Source organism: Artemia franciscana, chromosome 18, assembly GCF_032884065.1.
Source record: "Artemia franciscana chromosome 18, ASM3288406v1, whole genome shotgun sequence".
In the NCBI taxonomy this organism is placed as follows: domain Eukaryota; kingdom Metazoa; phylum Arthropoda; class Branchiopoda; order Anostraca; family Artemiidae; genus Artemia; species Artemia franciscana.
In genome coordinates this window covers 19,793,952-19,812,809 of record NC_088880.1, presented here as the reverse complement: position 1 = coordinate 19,812,809, position 18,858 = coordinate 19,793,952, and the positions used below count along the sequence as shown (strand labels likewise).

Sequence of the window (18,858 nt, the reverse complement as noted above, 5' to 3'; positions counted from 1 at the left end):
AAAAAGCTTTATAATTAATAGACAGGAGAAGCGGCGAGCACAAGAATTATCTGAGCGATAGATCATATGAAAACAAAAGGAATGTAAAGAAAATCGAAACAGCGATAAAACATGAACTAAGTCGGTGTGAAGTGGTGACCATGGATAAAATATAAAAGATCTGGAAGATGCAGCGAGACGGGTTAATAGAAAAATATTGGACTGTCATGTTAATAAATTGAGAAGGAGCAGTAAATCCGAACTCACCCAAGTTAAATATAGGAACAGGGCCACAATCATTGATAAAGAAAGAGTTAAAAAGAGATGGGCAGAACATTTTGAGAATGTCTTAAACCGAGATAGAGTCGCAGGAAAAGATATAGAGAAAAATGAAAAAAAGTTTGTGATACCTTGGATGTGAAGGAAGATTTGTTTTGTGAGGAAGAATCAGCGCCAGTACTAAAGGGATTAAAAAAATAAAAAAAATAAGGATGCATGTGCCGATAGTGTTGGAAATGAGTTTCTTAAATATGGTGGCTCTCAGGTTAGAAATAAGTTACTGAAGATTATGAGTATGATTTTTGAAAAAGGAGAAGTTAGTAAAGGATCCAGGGGGCACGGGGGGTACCACCCCCCTAAAGTAGTGATAAATTTATAGTTGGTTAAATTTATGGTTCCTTATTATATCATCTGTCTTTAAAGACGGGAGTAGAAAGATTCTCTGGCAAACAAAAAAGTCCACGTGGAGATCACTTGCAATCGCGTGGACAATGACTTCTAAAAGAAGCAGCCTTTGTGGATGCAAAAATCATGCTTTTAACCGATCGATTTCCAAGTACAATAAATGTCAATATATCAGGAATGCTGTCGGTACTATTGAAGAGGTTGCAAGTTTTTTTTTAGCGCTTCGGCAAACCGAAATTTCTTTGTTATACAAGGTTGCTGCGAAATTCGTTGGGTTGAACTTCACTAAAGTAAATTGTGATTCAGTGCTGATATGCCTAAAATAGTTGAAGCCCTTAGAATAGTGTCTTCATGACGTGACAGTTGTTCATTGACAAAAGCAAATTGCTTGTTGTGCGCAAATTTAATCTCCGACTTAATTGCCACTGTTTACTGTTTGGGTGATATAACTGACACAAAACTTGCACTAAGCAGATTACTCTAGACTGAAGCATTAGATTTGTTTTCAGCCACAGAAAAATATCCAAAACCCTAAAGCTTTTAAATAATAAAAAGAGGGAGAGATGTGATGAGGTTTTCCAGATTATGCTTGAAAGTGCAGAGAACGTGAGCTACGGACGTGACTGTTTGCATTCCAAGAATGGTAATAAAGCAAACTTACTTATCTGAAAAGAGCTGTTTATATTCCAGTACTAGATCTCATTATTTCAGACATGACCAACAGATTTTCTGATGAGTCGATGACATTTTATTCACTAAATGTGTTCTTGCCTCAAAATTTAAATTCTGTACCTGATCTTCAAAATTTGAAATCTAAGACTAGCCAATTTGTCACAAATTCTCATCTGATTTTGGACAAAACAGCAACCTTTAATGGTGAAAATATTAAATGAGATATTCAATTGATTAAATTCAATTATTATTGATGATATTATGAGACTGATATTCAATTGTTAAATGAGAGGTATTGAAGAATGGCTCTAATTATTAAACATTTAGATCTACAGCGCAAGTTATCTAGAGCTATATCCAATTGGACATGGCATGTTACCCACTTCTAAAATCCTTCCTTAAAATTCTTCTTTCTCTTCCAATATCGAGTTCCACAGCAGAACTTAGTTTTTCAACATTGAAACGGCTAAAGAGCTGGATGCGGACCAGGTTTTCAGAAGACCATCTTACAGGACTAGCCGTTCTAAACGTTAATCGAAATATTGAGGCCGACATCGACCGTATAATCAATGCACGGGAGCAGAATACTGCGGGAGCAGAAAGAGAAAAATAGACTTTGTCTTATAAAATTGTGAAATGTCTTCTATGTATTTCTATTTCTTTGTTGTTTTTTTTCCTGTCCCACCATAAAACCAACTATTATTTAATGTACATCTAACTAATGTTCATCTAACACATCTAACTCGCTATAGTCGTCAGAAGTGCAAAGCCTACAAACTATGCAAAAAATATTAATTATCATTTTTTTTGTAGAGCGTGAACAGCTTTTTCATTTTTTTTTTATGGCAGGATGATTCTTACAAACTTCCAATTTTTTGTATCAATATTTTTAAGTTACTTTAATTTCAACAGATTTATTGGAACTTTAACCATCGCCAGGTTTTATATTAAATTAACGTCCATGTTCACTACATACCTAGGACGTAAAATTGTTGCGGTTCCCTCGGTCACTAGGGCTAGGATGAAAAGGTGACGTTGGGTAACAAAAAGATTGATTAGGTAGGCAGCTTCACTTGCCTTGGTAGTATTATTTGTAAAGACGGTGGGAGCAGTGAAGATGGAAAAAGTAGAATAAGGCTAAGGGTGTTTTTTCACTGTCAAAAAAATTTTGGAAGAATAGGAAGATAAGTCTGCAAACTTAGATTAAAATATTGGAAACTACAGTGATGATAGTTGTCAGATATGGCTCTGAAGCATGGGTGCTCCGAAAAGCGGAGGAAGATTTACTAGTTGTTTTCCAGAGAAATTGCCAACAGATTGTTCTGGGTAATCGGCTGACTGACCGTATTTCAAACAGTAGGCTTTACAAAAAGTGTGGTTCAACCTTCTTTCTAGGGCTATAAAGAGAGAAAGGTTGAGGTGGCTTGGGCACGTTCTGCGGACGAAGGATGACAGATTGCTGAAAATTGTCCTTTTCGGGCAACCGCCTTGGGCTAAACCAAAAGCTGGTCGTCCTCGTTTGGGTGGGAGGATGTCTGAAAGAAAGAATGAAAGGAAATGGGAACTACCTGGAAGGGTAAAGAGAGGTGCTTTGAACAGATTGGGATAAAGTAGAAGCCTGCATAGCTGTGTTGGCCTCAGGTGGCCTGGTGTTGCGGTGAGTTGTTAGTGTTGTTAGTGAGCAGTAGCAGTAGTAGTTAAATTTACATAATTTTGTAAACCAAGAGGGAAGGGAAATTTCATGTAGATCAATGAAAAAATTATTAAACTTGAAAAAGCCTTTTCAGCTTCAACAAATTAAGAATTAATTAAACAAATTAAGAAATTTGATTTAATATACTGGTGAGACCTGAACATTATGTCGGAATAAAAAAATAAAAAAATTATATTAAGAAGACTAGTAAACAAAGAATTACCCATTGTTATTTTTTTCATTTTTTTTTTTCAAAACTGTGCATAACATAATAACAAGAAAAATTAGAATTACAGGTATAAAAATTATGGTAGCTCATATCCCATGCATTTACATGAATTAGCACATTTTGGGAAGTTTTACCAGCCGAGCTACTATAAAGGTATTTATGTTAGGGACCGTATTTATATTCACTTCTGGTTAATGGCGTAAATATTTAAGTGTTCCTTCATATCCTGTTTGTAAAAACCTAACAAGACCGATATTTTGTTTACTTTTTACACTCTTTTCACAGCGGTTTATAGTTTTCCAAATGTTCTTTTCTAATTCAGTTCCTAAATAGGAACAATTTTTATCTCGATATTTAGCCTCATCACAAAAGAGGTTTCGAACCACATTTTACACGCTAGTAGACCAAGTATGGCAGTGAGCCGTAAGTTCTTTAGGCCGTGAGTTATTTTGCTCAATTTATTTTAGGTAGCCCGTAGCATATCTAAGCAGCAAGTGAACTTACTCCGGGATTCATCTACCTCATCTCGCTCACCCAGTTTAAGCCCAACTCCCACGCCAAATGTTTCCCGTTATTCTTCACCAGTATCTAGTCGAAGACATTCAATGTGCCACACAGATCCTAAGGATTTACTATTGAGATTGGTTGAAAGAAAGCCTCCTTTGAAGACAAAAAAATGGGCGGGAAAGAAGTCAAACAGTCTTCCGCATAGGAAGCGTCAAGAGAAAGGAGTTGCAACAACGAGTGGTGGCTCTTCCCCTGACAAAAATCAAACGTGGACGGAAAGAAAGTGTGAGTCTGTTTATTATTATATTTTGTCTGCAATGTACCCATAGTAGCCAAGGAGAGTGGTAGACGAAGACAGGCGTAAAAAAATGGAGATAAGATAGTTTGCCTCCTTCCTCCAACACCAAGTTCTCTGTCCTCTCCCGAAGAAAACCAAGTTCACCCCTCCCGAAGAAAAATCCTGAACGTTTCAAAACAATACCCAGCCATGATATAGAACAGGTGATACTTGCCAAACTGCTTATGAAATTTGTCATCTTTTAATGATACCTAATGATAATATGAAATGTCTATAATGAGAAATACCTATTTGCCTAGACAGGTTAATAACTTAACCAGTCCAGGGAAAAAAGGTAAAAAAAAAGAAAAAAGAATAAAAAATGTACACTCTCTTCTCAGAATCCTGGAACCTACTGACCCTGATTGTAAGACTACTCTGGAGAAATATTCATTTCAGTTACCCTTTGTGCAAATCCATATTATTGTTTTCAGACTAGTAATTAGCTGTATCACTGCTGGATTCAGAGAGGGGGACTACGGCCCCCCAAGGTTTTCCTGGCACCCTCATTCCTTGTTTTTTTTCTGTTTGCATTCTTTTTTAAAATAAATTTGTCAATTTGAGTAATTATCGGTGCCCTGGTCACAGTGCCCCCCCCCCCAGATTTTGCTTTTTGGCGCCCTCGTCACGTTGCCCCCCCCCCCCCCAATGATTTTAATCTAGATCTGTTAAATGCTATGGACGCTTACCAAGTGCATAAAATAATATAGGTACCGATTTTGAGAGGATTGGAAGGTGGGAATTAACCCTTACATACTAATTGGAAAGAGGAAGTTTGCCTCAGCGATAAATTTTTTTAAAGTTTCTACAGGATCTACGAGTTGTTACTTTCGCTATTTCGTTGAGGGTAATGCTTTTAGGTAAATAAATGCAAGTTAGATAAGCTACCTTTGGTTGTTAAAAAGTAGTTTTGGAATTTCAAGATTATGAAAATAAACAAAAATAGTGAAAAATTAAAAAGTAACCAAAAAGAAGAAGATGATGAATAAAATTGGAAGGTAGAAGAAAATATAAAACAAGTTGAGAAACAGAGGTTTTAGTATAAAAAACGGAGTTTATTTATGTTTATTGTATTTGGATCTAATTCTATTGAAGGTAGCTATTCCCAACCCGATTTATAAAATGAAGACATCTTCGTGAACCTTGCTAGTAGTGAAAGTTCTTTTAATGTTACCTTCATATACAAGATTGTAAGCATGCCACATGTTTTCTTCGTCTTTAGAAATTATGGTAACCACCCCGAGTCTATGAGCTTCTAAACAATTTATGACACAGCTTGATAATTAGATAGGTCCTAACTGCGTAAAATAAATCAGTTTTTTGTTAAAACTTAAGAATGACTTCAGTGACGCTTCGATACTTTAAATGTCTGTTATCCTTTTTTATATCCATATATATTAGTTTCTGAGAAACGGCTACAAAAAGCAAGCTAGCTAAACTACAATATAATACCCTTTCTCCCCCTATCCAAAGATATAAACCTGTTTGTAAGAACTATATTTATTTGCAGCTATTTTGGAGATCTTGGAGGACCAAATCTTGGTTGCATTTACTGTGGGAACATATATGAGTGTAGTTTTCTGAAAGGCTCAGGCCATCATATCGTTATTTAGGTTTGCGTGTAACTGAAACCCAGTTCAAGCAAACCCATTTAACTGAACCCTCGTTCAAAAGCCCCGTCCATTTAACCCCTATTTAAATCAGCTCCCATACAACTCTACCCCCACTCAACTCAACCCCGTGCAACTCAGCCTCATTGATCTCAACTCCATTCAATTGACCCCTCGGGCAACTAAAACTCAGTTTAACCAAGCCTCTGTTTAACTCAGTCCAACGCCACTCAATCCCCGTTTTATGACCGGTGTTAGTACAAAAAAAAAATCAAAAGGACTATGTGCGGTTATTTGACCAAAATGAGATGTTTGCAATATCTTGAAAATAGCATGGTGGTTAGAGATGAAATTTTTTTAAGGTTCTATACGAGGAAGAAGGTGGGAGGAGAACGTATATTTACAATTTTTCATGGGGGAAGTCCTAAAAATGTCACACCTCCGATCCACCTAAATATCTTTGAACTTTCAGCCCCAATGGGACTTAGAATTTATTAACATCTAAGTATTGAGGTAAAGCACATAAGCGAAATAACTTTACAAATGTTCCCAATACTAACTAACAATAAGAATATATCAATTAAAAACAAATAAAAATTGATGTAAAACGAAAATTTTTGGAAAAAAATTCTTCAAAGAAAAGTAAAGAGTAACATAAAAACACAAGATGAGCGGAAATAAAGTGCAATTATTAGGGTTGAAAATAAACAGATATTACTATCAGTAAATAAATGAAATCCAAAAATGAACAGAAATTAAAACAAATAATAATATGAAACACAAAGATAGTATATAGTCAACTGCTATAAATGAATAAAATAAGTCCTAAAATGAACATAAAGCAAAATGAAAAATCCAGTCAAAGTTGAAACGAACAGAAATTACCACAGACAGGAGAGATGCTGCTACTAGCAAGTCACTGCAGCACCAGGTCGCCTGAAGCCAACAAAGCTGCGCACATTCCCTTCTCCATCCCAATCTATTCAAATCGCCCCTCTCTCTACCCTCCCAAGAAGTTCCAGTCATTCTTAAATTTTTTTGTGACCTTTTCCACCCTATTTGGGGATAACTAGCTTTTCATTTGGTCCTAGATAGATAGCTGAAAATAACGATCTTTGGCAATCTGAACTCATTCATCCGCAAAACTTGTCATAACTCTCTCGAATTTTACCTTATTATAGCCCTAGAGAGTGGGTAAACCACATTTTCCATAAAGCTTACTGTTTTTAATATGTTTAGTCAAACGGGTACCCAAAATTATTAGTAAACTTAATTGGGGAGAAATGGCTTCAAATTCCGTTGCAAGTATTTCTTACAAAATGAATTTCTATTTACATACCTGCTAAACAATAAGAAAAATTGAAAACATCCATGTAAACAAATTTTTTTACAAAACAGGTAAAAATTTTGTTTACATGCATTTTGTTACTTTTTTACGAGTCAGGCCAAAAATTCAGGGCTGGAGCTCTGGAAAAGATCTAGAAGATTCTCATCCGTCTTCCGTAACACCCGCATTCCAGAACCATGCTTGACCATAGTCATCATTGAAGCTTCCAATGTTATATTCTTGATAAGCAGGCTTATCTTCTATTCTTCCAAATATATTTCAACTCGGGAAAAACATCCCAGGCCTTGGATATTTCCCTTTTTATAACTTCACTGCATTCAACATCTTTACTAATAATCCTTCCCAGGTAAGTGAAGCTATCTTCTTGATCAATCTTCTCACTACCCAATGTCACTTCGTCATCTTCATTTATTTCTAGTCTAAGTGACTTAGCCTTCCTGATATTAATTTTCAAATCTATTTTCATATCATAATCTCTCAAAACCACAAAAAAATCACTCATTTTGCTAAAAAAAAATCTATCTAGGACACTCAAATCATCTGCATAATCTTAGTCTAGTAAAGTAACTTTCCATTTGATTCCATTCTCTTCGTAGCCTTCACCATGCTCCTTAGGACAAAGCCTATCAAAATTATTTATATAAATGGGGTTAGAACACAACCCTGCTTACCCTCTGACCCTATTCGAAACCCGCCACTATGCTCTTTCCCTACTTTAACCACAGCAATACTGGTCTCATACATAACACTAATCACTTTAATGTATTTTTCTGGTATACCATAAGAGGATAGCACCTTCCCTAAGGCTCCCCTATCGACTGAATCAAACGCTTGGTCATAATCCATAAAACTGAGGGATAAAGAATTTTGATGATTCGGGCAATCTTTAATTATTAATCTAAGAGTTGGTCAACACATACTCTCCCCTTGCTAAAACCTCACTCTCCTCCTTTCAAGTTTTTCTGCAGCATCTCTTAGTCTAAAAAATATTACCATACTAAGTAATTGGTTCTTACACGAACCAAGCTAATGCGTCTATAATTACTACACTCATTTTTGTCACTTTTTTTAGAGCTACTCCCCTCTAACCCATCTAAAAGTGACTGCTTCATTTGCACTTTACTGAAAACAAAATATATTTAAAACATTTGCTCTTCTATAATTAAAGCTTTGAAAAATAAAAAGCTCCCATGATTTCCATAAATAATTATTTTTGTATATTAACAATCAGTCTACTTTTATTAGCTCTTTCCAATTATCTTGATTATTGTGGTGATTTTATTTATTTTTTCTCAATGGTCTGACGAATAGTTTGGATTTAATGCAGCTCTTTGTTTTTGTCGGAAAAAACTTCTTATTTCAATTTTTCTTTAAATTATATCTCAAATAAAAACGAATAAAACATTTACATACAAGAAGATCTTGTCTCATCGGGTTTACTATTAAAAGACTATAGCCTATATATATATATATATATATATATATATATATATATATATATATATATATATATATATATATATATATATATATATATATAAATATTTCTTTTTTCTTTTCATGCTCAGATGTTTCAAACGTGGACTTGGACAGCTCTGGTGATTCTCTCAGTGTTGCAGGATTAAAGATAATAAGTGCGGTAAGATCATTTTATGGAGTTGTGCATTAAAATACTGCCATATTTGTATCACTCAGGCTATTAGAGCACGTGTAGGCTGTATAGGAGAAAAAAAGAGAGCGTGAAAACAAAATAGAGAACAAAAAATCAGAAATGAAGGCATTCAGAAGAGAAAAATACAAATAGAGTAAGAAAGAGAGAGAGAGAGAGAGAGAGAGAGAGAGAGAGAGAGAGAGAGAGAGAGAGAGAGAGAGAGAGAGAGAGAGAGAGAGAGAGAGAGAGAGAGAGAGAGAGAGCAAGAGAGACAGACGATAGCTACCATATCCTCCAAATATTTGCTTTTATATTAAACAGTTCGTGGTAACGAACTCTAAGTCAAGAGCAACCCGGCTGAATAATAAACGAAACTCCAAATCATAGAATGTTGTTACCAATAGATATATCAAAAGAATTGGATTTTTATATTGATTTTAAATATTTAAGCTTTATTAAGTTTAGTCTTACCCATCAAAGGTTACGAATCTGAGAAAATTTTCTTGATTTTCGGAAAAAGGGGGGAAACACCCCCTAAAATTCATAGAATCTTGATGAAAATCACGACATCCGATTCAGCGCATTAGGGGATCCTACTATATAGGTTTCAAGCTCCTATCTTTAAAAATGTGGAATTTGTACTTTTTGCCAGACGAAAAATATTTATGTTTGTTTTTTCCCCAGGGGTGATTGTATCGAACCAGAAGGCCTAGAACATCCAGAGAGGGCTGCTTCTAACAGAAATGGAAAGTTCTAGTTCCCTTTTTAAGTGACCAGACAAATTGGAGGGCAGCTAGGCCCCTTCCTCCGCCACTTTTATCCCAAAACCGTGCGATCAAAATTCTGCGATTCCTATTTTGTTCAGGGTGGTTGAAAAGCATAATAAATATGTCTTTGGAGATAACATGACATCCCATAGCCCATGAGGAAAGGTCTTTAAGTAGTAAAATTTGCCCATTGTTTACCTATAGTATTTGTTATTGGGAATTTTCATACATTTTTCCGGTGGGGAGGGAAGGACGAACTTTTTGCTGGGGGCTTTGCACGGGGAGAATTTTCCATGGAATAGGAATTTTTCCGGGAGTGAACTTTTCAGGGGAAATTGTGAACTGGGGGAATTTTCCAGAATTCCTGTACGAAATGTCTTTATAATGTCTTGCTTTCTCTTTACTGGCTTGATTTTACGCGTGGAAGTGTTAAGGGTAATTGTGCCAAGTAAATTTTCACCAGGATTGAATTCCTCAGAGGATATTTTCGTAGGGAGGGGGTTTTTTCCGTGGAGGTCGAGCCAGATTTTCTTTCCCCCTCGTATACGTAATAATTTGTGTTCGTTTAAGTTTCGATTTTGCTCCTTACTTTCTGTTGAAAAAACTTGTTTTTTTTTTTATTTCAGGACAAGAATGATGATCTTATAACTATGATAACTGAAAAGGACGACAAAAATCCTCACAAGGCCGCACGAAATTTGACGGAGTTCAGAAAATCAAAGAAAAAAGTACAACCGTTCAGACCAGGTTAGTGTCTTTGACGTTTTTCAAGTCTATTCAGCACAAATGCCTTCACCCGGTCGCCATTCTATAATTATTTTGTAATACGATTAAGTATCCCCCGAGAGTAGTTTCGCTAATACACCGTTGTTTATTTGTAATATGTCGGGTATTAAAGTAAACATTTAAAAACTATGATTGGAATCATAAAGCATTATACTGCCTTGTAGCTAGGTATTAGGAGCGGATTGGAGCTTCTTGCTCAAGGTTTGATAGAAGGTTATATTTGCCAAACCGGATTTGGCAAAAATTATTGTGAAAAAGCTCAAAGGGCTTGAGATCTGAGGATGGATGTAAGGGTGTGGCTCAGAGTAAGCAAATAATCGCTGGTAAAACAGGCATGTTTCTTGTAGTCAGTGCTGCATTTTCTCCCTAACTCCTGTCCTCCCGGATTAAGAGGAAGTAATAAGAAAAATTCCGATAATGTTTTCAGAAAGCAATAACAATTTAATAGTATTAGAGGAAACAAACTGTGATAGAAAAAACAGCGAACAAAAATCAAGTGTATAATAATAATTAGTTTCATTTGTCTTACAATTTCCTTAAAGACCTGATGTTAACAATCTAAATAGACATAGTAAATTTCATTTGCAATATTTTGATTTTTTTGAAGATATAATTGGGATGTGTAAAATATTATTACTCGAGGAAGGAGATGGGACCCTTTGACCCTGAGTGATAAAAAAAAAGAAAAGACTCTTAACCTTTTAAACTGCAACTAATATTGCACTGTAATTGGTCAGTATAATTTGAGGGTAACCAATTGGCTTGGAACGCATTAGGGGTGCATGTAGAAAATGGGAATGCATGTTTTTTTATGAAAATTGAGGTTTCCTAAAAGTTTTTTTCCCAACATTAGGAATTTTAGAAGATGTTCAGAAAAACATAATGTTCTGCTTGTTCACTTGAAAAATTCCTTTAAACAATTCACGACCTGAGAGTTAAAAGCATCCTCTTCCATAAAAAATAAAAATTTTGCAGATCTTTCGCTCTTTAGAAAGTTCTTTTTGCTCTTTTGGATGGTGAGTGTGGAGATTGTATGGCCCTCAGTTGCTTCACGAGAGAAAATTAAATTTTATCCTACACGACGCGTCAACGATTTTTCTGAAAGTGAAGTCATCTTGCTAGGAAAGTTATTCTATGTCACTTGTATGTTTACACTGCGATTAACGGCAAAATAAGATATACAATTTTATTACCTGTGTAGTGGAGTGTTTGAAAAGGAACATTCAAAATCTTTAATCAGAATACTCTGTCGGAATAAGTTTTGAGAAGTAGGAAAGTTTCGCTCTCAGGTTGTGTTTTATTTTTTGTGTCGAATTGCATTGTGAGTACCCCACTTTAGTAAGCAGAAATTCTGCATCAGTTTATACACGATACTTGCGGTTGTGGATTGAAATAGGATTAAGCACAACTACTTTCAATAAAGCCAAGCTTTGATTGACTTTGAAACGAAATATAAGGCCAGTAAGAATCAATGATTGGTCAACAGATGTGTATAGAGTCTGGCCAAAGCCTGCAAATATACCGTTAACATTTATTGCTAAGATCATCGTAAGATACCGTAGTTATTGCTAAGATCAATAAAATCTACAAAAGAAATCTGCTATTGAATATCATATACAACAATAGAGTTTCCTTAGTTGCCGCGTTTGCAACACCTTGGCATTTTTATATTATTTTCCATGCGAAAGTGTGATTCCAGCGTCTAATCGCCATTAAATTGTTATTACAGTGAATGTATTTTGACCTCTGATAACAGGGCTTATACTAAGCAAAAGGATTAATTATGAGGCGATACTTGTCTTGCAACTTATTTGTTTTCTCTCTTATAGATGCTTCGATTTTCTGCCCAATTTTTGGATCTCACGCCCCTCGCTCTTTAAGACCATCAAGGGCTGCGTCAGTGGAAAGACGACCACAGTGAGTTTTACTTTTATACTTTTTTTAAAACTCCTAATTTAAAAATTGCCTGAAAAAAAATGAGGAGACATGTCTGACTATTCTTTTTTTATTATTTTGTAAATATACAATTATTTATTTTCATTTGTATCACATAAGTATCAATTTGAAATAGTCATATCACAAGTTGAACAGACTCAAAAACTGTAGGCCTACAATTAACATTAATACTGTCGAAAGTGCGTTGAAAAAAACTAAGCACTTTTATAGCATTTTTTCAAGATAAGATTTATACTTCATTCCCTTGAGAACGCTGGACCAACATTCAATCTGTGCGGCGGGAGGGGGGTGGGTCAAAATGCTTGGAAGTCTTTGACTTTGTACTTTCACTCTTAAAATTTCTGTGAATGCATCACTGAAATTATCAGTATAAGTGAAAACATGTTATTGATGTATGAAAAGGTTGTGAGTGTGTACATATCTAATATTATACCGTTGCAAAAAGAAGCTACTGAGCAATGAAAACAAGCACAAAAAGTGACAAATAAATGAATGTTTCATCAGCATGAATAAATATGTAAGAAACTGGCATATAACTGCTCTACAAGTTTCAATGTGCTCCATAATTACCCTGAGAAATCCCCTGAGGGGATTCCTTACCACGAGGAGCCTCGGCAACCAAATAGTAATACATCATTCATTCTCAATCACACCACTCTTCATCGGATTTTATCTACAACGTGCAATGTTATCACTTAAATCTTTCACTGTTTTTCTTTTGGTACACATCACATGAAGCATGCATTCATTCATTTACTCAAAAACTGGGAATTAACCGACACACTACTCATATACCTACATTATCGGCCTTTAGTTGTCTTACGAATTCTTTCTTCAAGAGGCAAACCGTCATCCTTTAATTCAATAGACCACTTTAAAAAACTCTTTTAAATTCCCCCCTCCCTAAAAAAAACAATAGATCCTCCCCGATTCTTTTTCACCCGACCACATATTCTTAAACAATTTACTGGTTTCTTCTGTTTGCCACGTGTGACTCACTTGGGCTCTCAAACCTTTCTTGGAATGCAACTATTTTCAATATCCAAACCTTTACCTTCAAAGCAATATCCTCCAGGCCGACATCTCTTCAATTTTCTCTTTTTAATTTAGTAAAAAACCAGGAATCTACCGTTCAATCCTTAAAGGCTCAAGATATGCCAATATTACAATGCTCGTCCGGGTGGCTTAGTCATTTTTTCCTGGATATATTGTATTATTTATCAACCTAACGCTTATCAGAGGTGCTAGGCCTTAACCTTCTTTAATTGATAAGTTATTTGCTCCTATACCAACTGCTAAAGGTCACTAATATGTCGTAACTGTAGCTGTTCCAATTTCAAAACCTCATCAGACTCTTTTTGGACAAAGGAACTACCTTTGTCCTCAATATCTGCATCCGCACTACACTATTTTTAAAACCCCAATTGGCTCCTGAAAGTCAAGTTACGACAATGCTTACCAAAAAGTTTAACTTTTGCTTTAAGTTTCCAACCTAAATAGTTCCATCCTCTTTTACCTCTGGACCTAGATTTCCGAAACTAGTATTCCCCTCTCCATAATAACCACTTAGGGAGCGTTATAGGATATTTTTACTTTCAGCAATAAGTACAATGTTACCTAATGATAACGTACGTGTTCAATTTTCTATCATAAACTATTCTAAATTGTTTAAATATTAAATAAACGACTAAGATGATGAAGTACAGCCCTCTTCTACTCTGCTACCGCTTGTAAATACCTTGTACAGCCTACCTCCAACCAATTCAACCTGTCTTACAGATATATAGCATCATCTATGAAAGGGGCTGTCCCCTAGTCAACGTCCCACTCTTTACTCTAAAGTTTCTTATTGTTTTTAAAAGTAGAGGTGTGAGAAAGAGTCAAACTTTAGTGGAAAGAGCGGGGCGTTGAGGAGGGGACAGTCCGTTTCATATACGGAATAATTTCTGTTTGTTTTAAGTTTTAATGTCTCTCTTTACTCTCAGTTAAAAAAAAACTTGTTTCTTTTATTTAATATCTGAACGTTTTTGAATTAATGCAGGTTTTGATTTTGGCTAACTGTACATGAATGTACAGTTAGTAATAAATATACGTAGCTTACAAATTAACTTACTTAACGAACTTTTATATTCGTATATTTTTATTACGTACATGAGGGGGTCCGCCCTCTTGTCAATACCTCACTCTTTACACTAAAGTTTGAATTGTGTTCCAATTCTTTAAGAATAACTCCTAAATCACAAAGGGTTTAATCAGAATAAACAGCTCTTATGAAAGTACTAAAAACAAACTTAAGCATAAAGAACAAGCTGTCCCCTCCTCAAAGCCCCGCTCTTTACGCTAAAGTTTTGTTTTATTGTTTTAAAAAGTAAACCTGAGAGAAAGAGTCAAACTTTAGCATAAAGAGCGGGGCGTTGAGGAGGAGACAACCCCTTCCATATACGGAATAATTTCTGTTCATTTCAAGTTTTAATGTCGCTCCTCATTGTCAGTTAAACGACTATTTTTTATTTAATTTTTGAACGTTTTTAAATTAATGCAGGTTTTGATTTTGGCTCAACGTACATAAATAATTAAAACGAAATTTGCATATTAATTTTCCTTTTTTAACTAATAATAACCTTATAATAACCTAAGTATGATTTTTATTCCACTTATTTAAGAATGACTCATGAATTACAAAGGCTGTTTAATTAGAACAATAACCTCTTTTATAAGTTTAAAAAACAATTCTAGTATAAGAGCGAGCTGTTGAGGAGAGACAACACGCCCCAAATGTGTAATATTTTCTGTTCTTATTAAGTTTATTACAGCGTATTAAGCTACTTGAGATAAAATTAAATGCTAAGATTGGCCGAAAAATAACACAGACAAATTATCGTTTATATCGGCCGTTATTTAATAAATTCGACTTTAGCGTAAAGAGCGAGGTATTGACGAGGGGGTGAACTCCCTCATATATATAATATGAGGAGGTTCACCCCCTCGTCGATACCTCGCTCTTTACGCTGAAGTTCGATTTTTTTTTCCATTTCTTTAAGGATGACCCCTGAAGCACATTGGCCGTTTAATTCGAATAAATAGCTCTTTTGAACTGGGTTGTCACGATTAACTCCGAGAAAAAAATTAAATAAAAACTAAACACGCATCCGCGATCTTTCTTTTGGCAAAAAATACAACATTCCACATTTTTGAAGACAGAAGCTTGAAACTTCTATAGTAGGGTTCTCTGATACACTGACTCTGATGGTGTGATTTTTATTAGGATTCTACGACTTTCCGGGGGTGTTTCCCCTTTTTGGAAAATAAGCGAAATTTTCTCAGGCTCATAATTTTTGATGGATAAGACTAAACTTAACAAAGCTTATAAGGAAACATTATATATTAAATTCCATATAATAATTTTACGAACTACCTAGCCTCGGAATATGTTTACGAAACTAAAGGATACACTGCACCCATGGGAGTCTTTTGAATTTTGACGAGCCCCTTTTTTCAGAAGATTTGAAAAGTTCCAAAAACCTCGTTAAATTTTAAGACAGTGAATCGCCTGGAATAAGGCTGAACTATCAAGCAGTTCGTGGTAACGACTGTAGATAAGAAGCGACCCAGCTTAATAGTGAACGAAACTCTAAAAAACGAATTTTAATACCAACAGATACATTAAAAGACTTTTATTTTTATGCTGAGTTCAAATATATAAGGTTTATTTTAAATATATAAGCTTTATTAAGTTTAGTCTTATCCATCAAAAATTATGAGCCTGAGAGAATTCCGCTTATTTTCCAAAAAAGGGGAAACACCCCCAGAAAGTCATACAATCTTAATAAAAATCACACCATCAGATGCAGCGTGTGTGTGTATATGTATATTTATATAACGGATTAGTCGAAGCATTTGATTATGTCCAAGAAGGACAACATTTTCTTCCGTTAAAACAAACATCATGTAAACATAGACAGAGAATTGCAAATGGTTTTGCAGCAGACCTAAATTAAGAAAAAGCGCAAAAATTATCCGTCGCACGGGTAGCTTGCGAATCAGAGGTGTTATTTTACGAAGCATATACCAACAATCTCACGTCTGATTATTTCCTGCTTCCAAAAATATCCCTAATTATTCTTGACGCTCTGAAAGAACTTTAATGCCCCTCAATTGACTCAACATTCTCATTAAGTTTGACGTTAAGCTTATTGATGAAAAAGAAGAACGCTGTAACTTACGCAATTTATATGAAGTTCCAGCGAAACCCACACAACAGTTCCAAATTATATCTGTTTCTTATGAAAAATTTCTTTTTCAGAAGAAAAACAAAGGATACTAAGCCTAAAACAAGAACTGGAAGAGGAATTTCTTTATTATCGACGAAAAACCGATCTAGTAAATCCCAAATGGTATGCTCAGAAGTGCAGCAAAGTTCATCCCAACAGCCCGTTCGTTGTTTATCTATCCAAAAGAAAGTTAAAACCAAAGTAAAACAAACATCCCGGGATCAATCGCCTGTTTTAAGACCAACAGAATTTGTATTTGGAGTTGACATTCGATAGTGATTGTAATAGTTCTAGTGCTGTATAATGAAACGACCGATACAATAGAAGTACCCATATGCATTGCTCTTGTGGAGGTGGAAAGAGTGTTAAACTTCATGGATTAAAAGTTTTTTAGTTTACGTCTCAGTGTCGTATATATTTAAAGTACGGTATAGGTGTGTTACCTTTACTGCAAAATCAAATTTTGATTAATAATCACTAAAATACGCGCTTAACACGAGTTTCCACCCTGAATCATACTATTTTTACTCAAAAGTTAATTTAAACGACACATAGACACTATATTCATAGTGGAAATATTTAAAGTTTAAATATATTTAAACTATAAAAAATATTAAGTTTAAATATATTAAATATAGTTTAAATATATTAAATATATATTTAAGTTCAAAATCTCTATTATGCATCAGACTGAATAAGTGAAAATGAAAGGTGGATAAACAGTTACAATTTTTGGAAATATTTATAGATTTTAATCTTTAAAATGTTATTTAAATCTTATTTTGAATTACAAGTAGCATCTTCTCAAAACGAAGATATTTGCAAAAAAAAAGAAAAAATCTAAGAAATGGGATAAAATCTGTCATTTACTTACTTGTGATTTATATTACTTCTATAATAATTAGGTCTTACAACACTAATAAAAGCTAGAAAAAACGTATTAATGTATTGCAAAACAATCTATTTTCGGTTTTCATTGAAAAGTCATCTATCAGGATTAAACTAAATAAAATATCGAAAACTGTGCGTTCAATCTCGGACATTCATGTCGCAAGCGGTTTACCTGTCCATAAATAAAAACAATACAGATAGATGAATGAGATGATTTCTACCTTAATTTTAACGTCACACTTGTACTACAGAACACAAAAAAGAAAAACGCAATAAATTAGTTGGAAAATTAGTTTTGCATCTTAGACTAGAAAAATGCTGAAGCAACATTTAATATTTTCTAATTTCAAAATTTTCTAACATAAATCATAAATCTAACTGGTCAGCTACAAAATCTATTCGTGAAAGTTGAACATGGTCTAATTCAAGAAACTTCAAACAGGCTGCATAGGTGGCGCTCTAGTCGTGTGTAATTTTGATTTTATCGACAAGATTTGATCTACGCTGAAAACACTAAATTTGACGGGGTGATTTTTATCAATATTAGCCCCTTCTTTTGGAGTTTCTCTTTTTTTCTGAAATAATGCAAATTTTCTCGGGCTAGTATCTGCTAATATATAACTTTAAAATTAATAAATTTAATATGTTTGTACGTACCATGAAAATCACATCCTTTAGATGCATATGTTGTTACCAAAATTCTTTGTTATTCTTTATTATTAGCGCGGGTTTCTTTTCCCTTCCAGTTAGTTACCACAAACTGTTTGAAAACTGAGTAATGTTTGATCCTTGACCTAAGTCTCTACATTTACCTAAGGAAAAGATAGGCATTAGCTTATCCTTATCCTCTGAAGCATGGGCACTCCGAAAAGCAGATGAAAATTTACTAGATGTTTTCCAGAGAAATTGCCTACGGATTGTTCTGGGTACCCGGCTGACTGACCGTATTTCAAACAGTAGGTTATACGAAAAGTGTGGTTCAATCCCGCTTTCTGGGGCTATAATGAAAGAAAGGTTGAGATGGCTAGGCCACGTTCTACGGATGAAGGATGACAGATTACCGAAGATTGTCCTTTTTGGCCAACCGTCTGGGGCTACACGGAAAGCAGGTCGTCCTTGTCTGGTTGGGAGGATGTCATAAATAAAGATTTAACGGAAATGGGAACTTCCTGGGAGGGTGTAAAGAGGGAGGCTTTAAATAGATTAGGTTGGAGGAGGAGCGTGCGTAGCTGTGTTGGCCTCAGGGGGCTTGGTGCAGGAGTGAGTTATTAGTAGTAGTAGTAGTATTAGCTTATCCTCAAAGCTTCATAAAACTAGGCTTAAAATAACACATTGTAAGAGGGACTTCCAAAAGTTAGTCATTTTCAAGCAATAGATTTCAGTGATGATTACATCATTATCGGTATTATTATTATTACTAGGCTACTGACTTGAGCACCTTTTATGGTTACTGGAGTAATAGAACACAGAAAAGAAA

At 34.8% G+C, this 18,858-nt stretch overlaps 1 protein-coding gene across 6 annotated transcripts in view; it reads left to right on the top strand.

Moving 5' to 3' along the window:
• LOC136038720 (cytosolic carboxypeptidase 3-like) overlaps nucleotides 1–16,888 on the top strand; it is a 110,204-nt gene extending 93,316 nt beyond the window's left edge. For all 6 annotated transcript variants that reach the window (XM_065722053.1, XM_065722056.1, XM_065722050.1 and 3 more), the window contains 5 exons: nucleotides 3,725–4,049; nucleotides 8,628–8,698; nucleotides 10,104–10,224; nucleotides 12,093–12,180; nucleotides 16,523–16,888. In XM_065722053.1, coding sequence (XP_065578125.1) covers nucleotides 3,725–4,049; nucleotides 8,628–8,698; nucleotides 10,104–10,224; nucleotides 12,093–12,180; nucleotides 16,523–16,766 — 849 coding nt within the window. In that variant the 3' untranslated portion in view covers nucleotides 16,767–16,888. The remainder of the gene's footprint in view (nucleotides 1–3,724; nucleotides 4,050–8,627; nucleotides 8,699–10,103; nucleotides 10,225–12,092; nucleotides 12,181–16,522) is intronic.
• The last annotated feature ends 1,970 nt before the right edge of the window (nucleotides 16,889–18,858 follow it).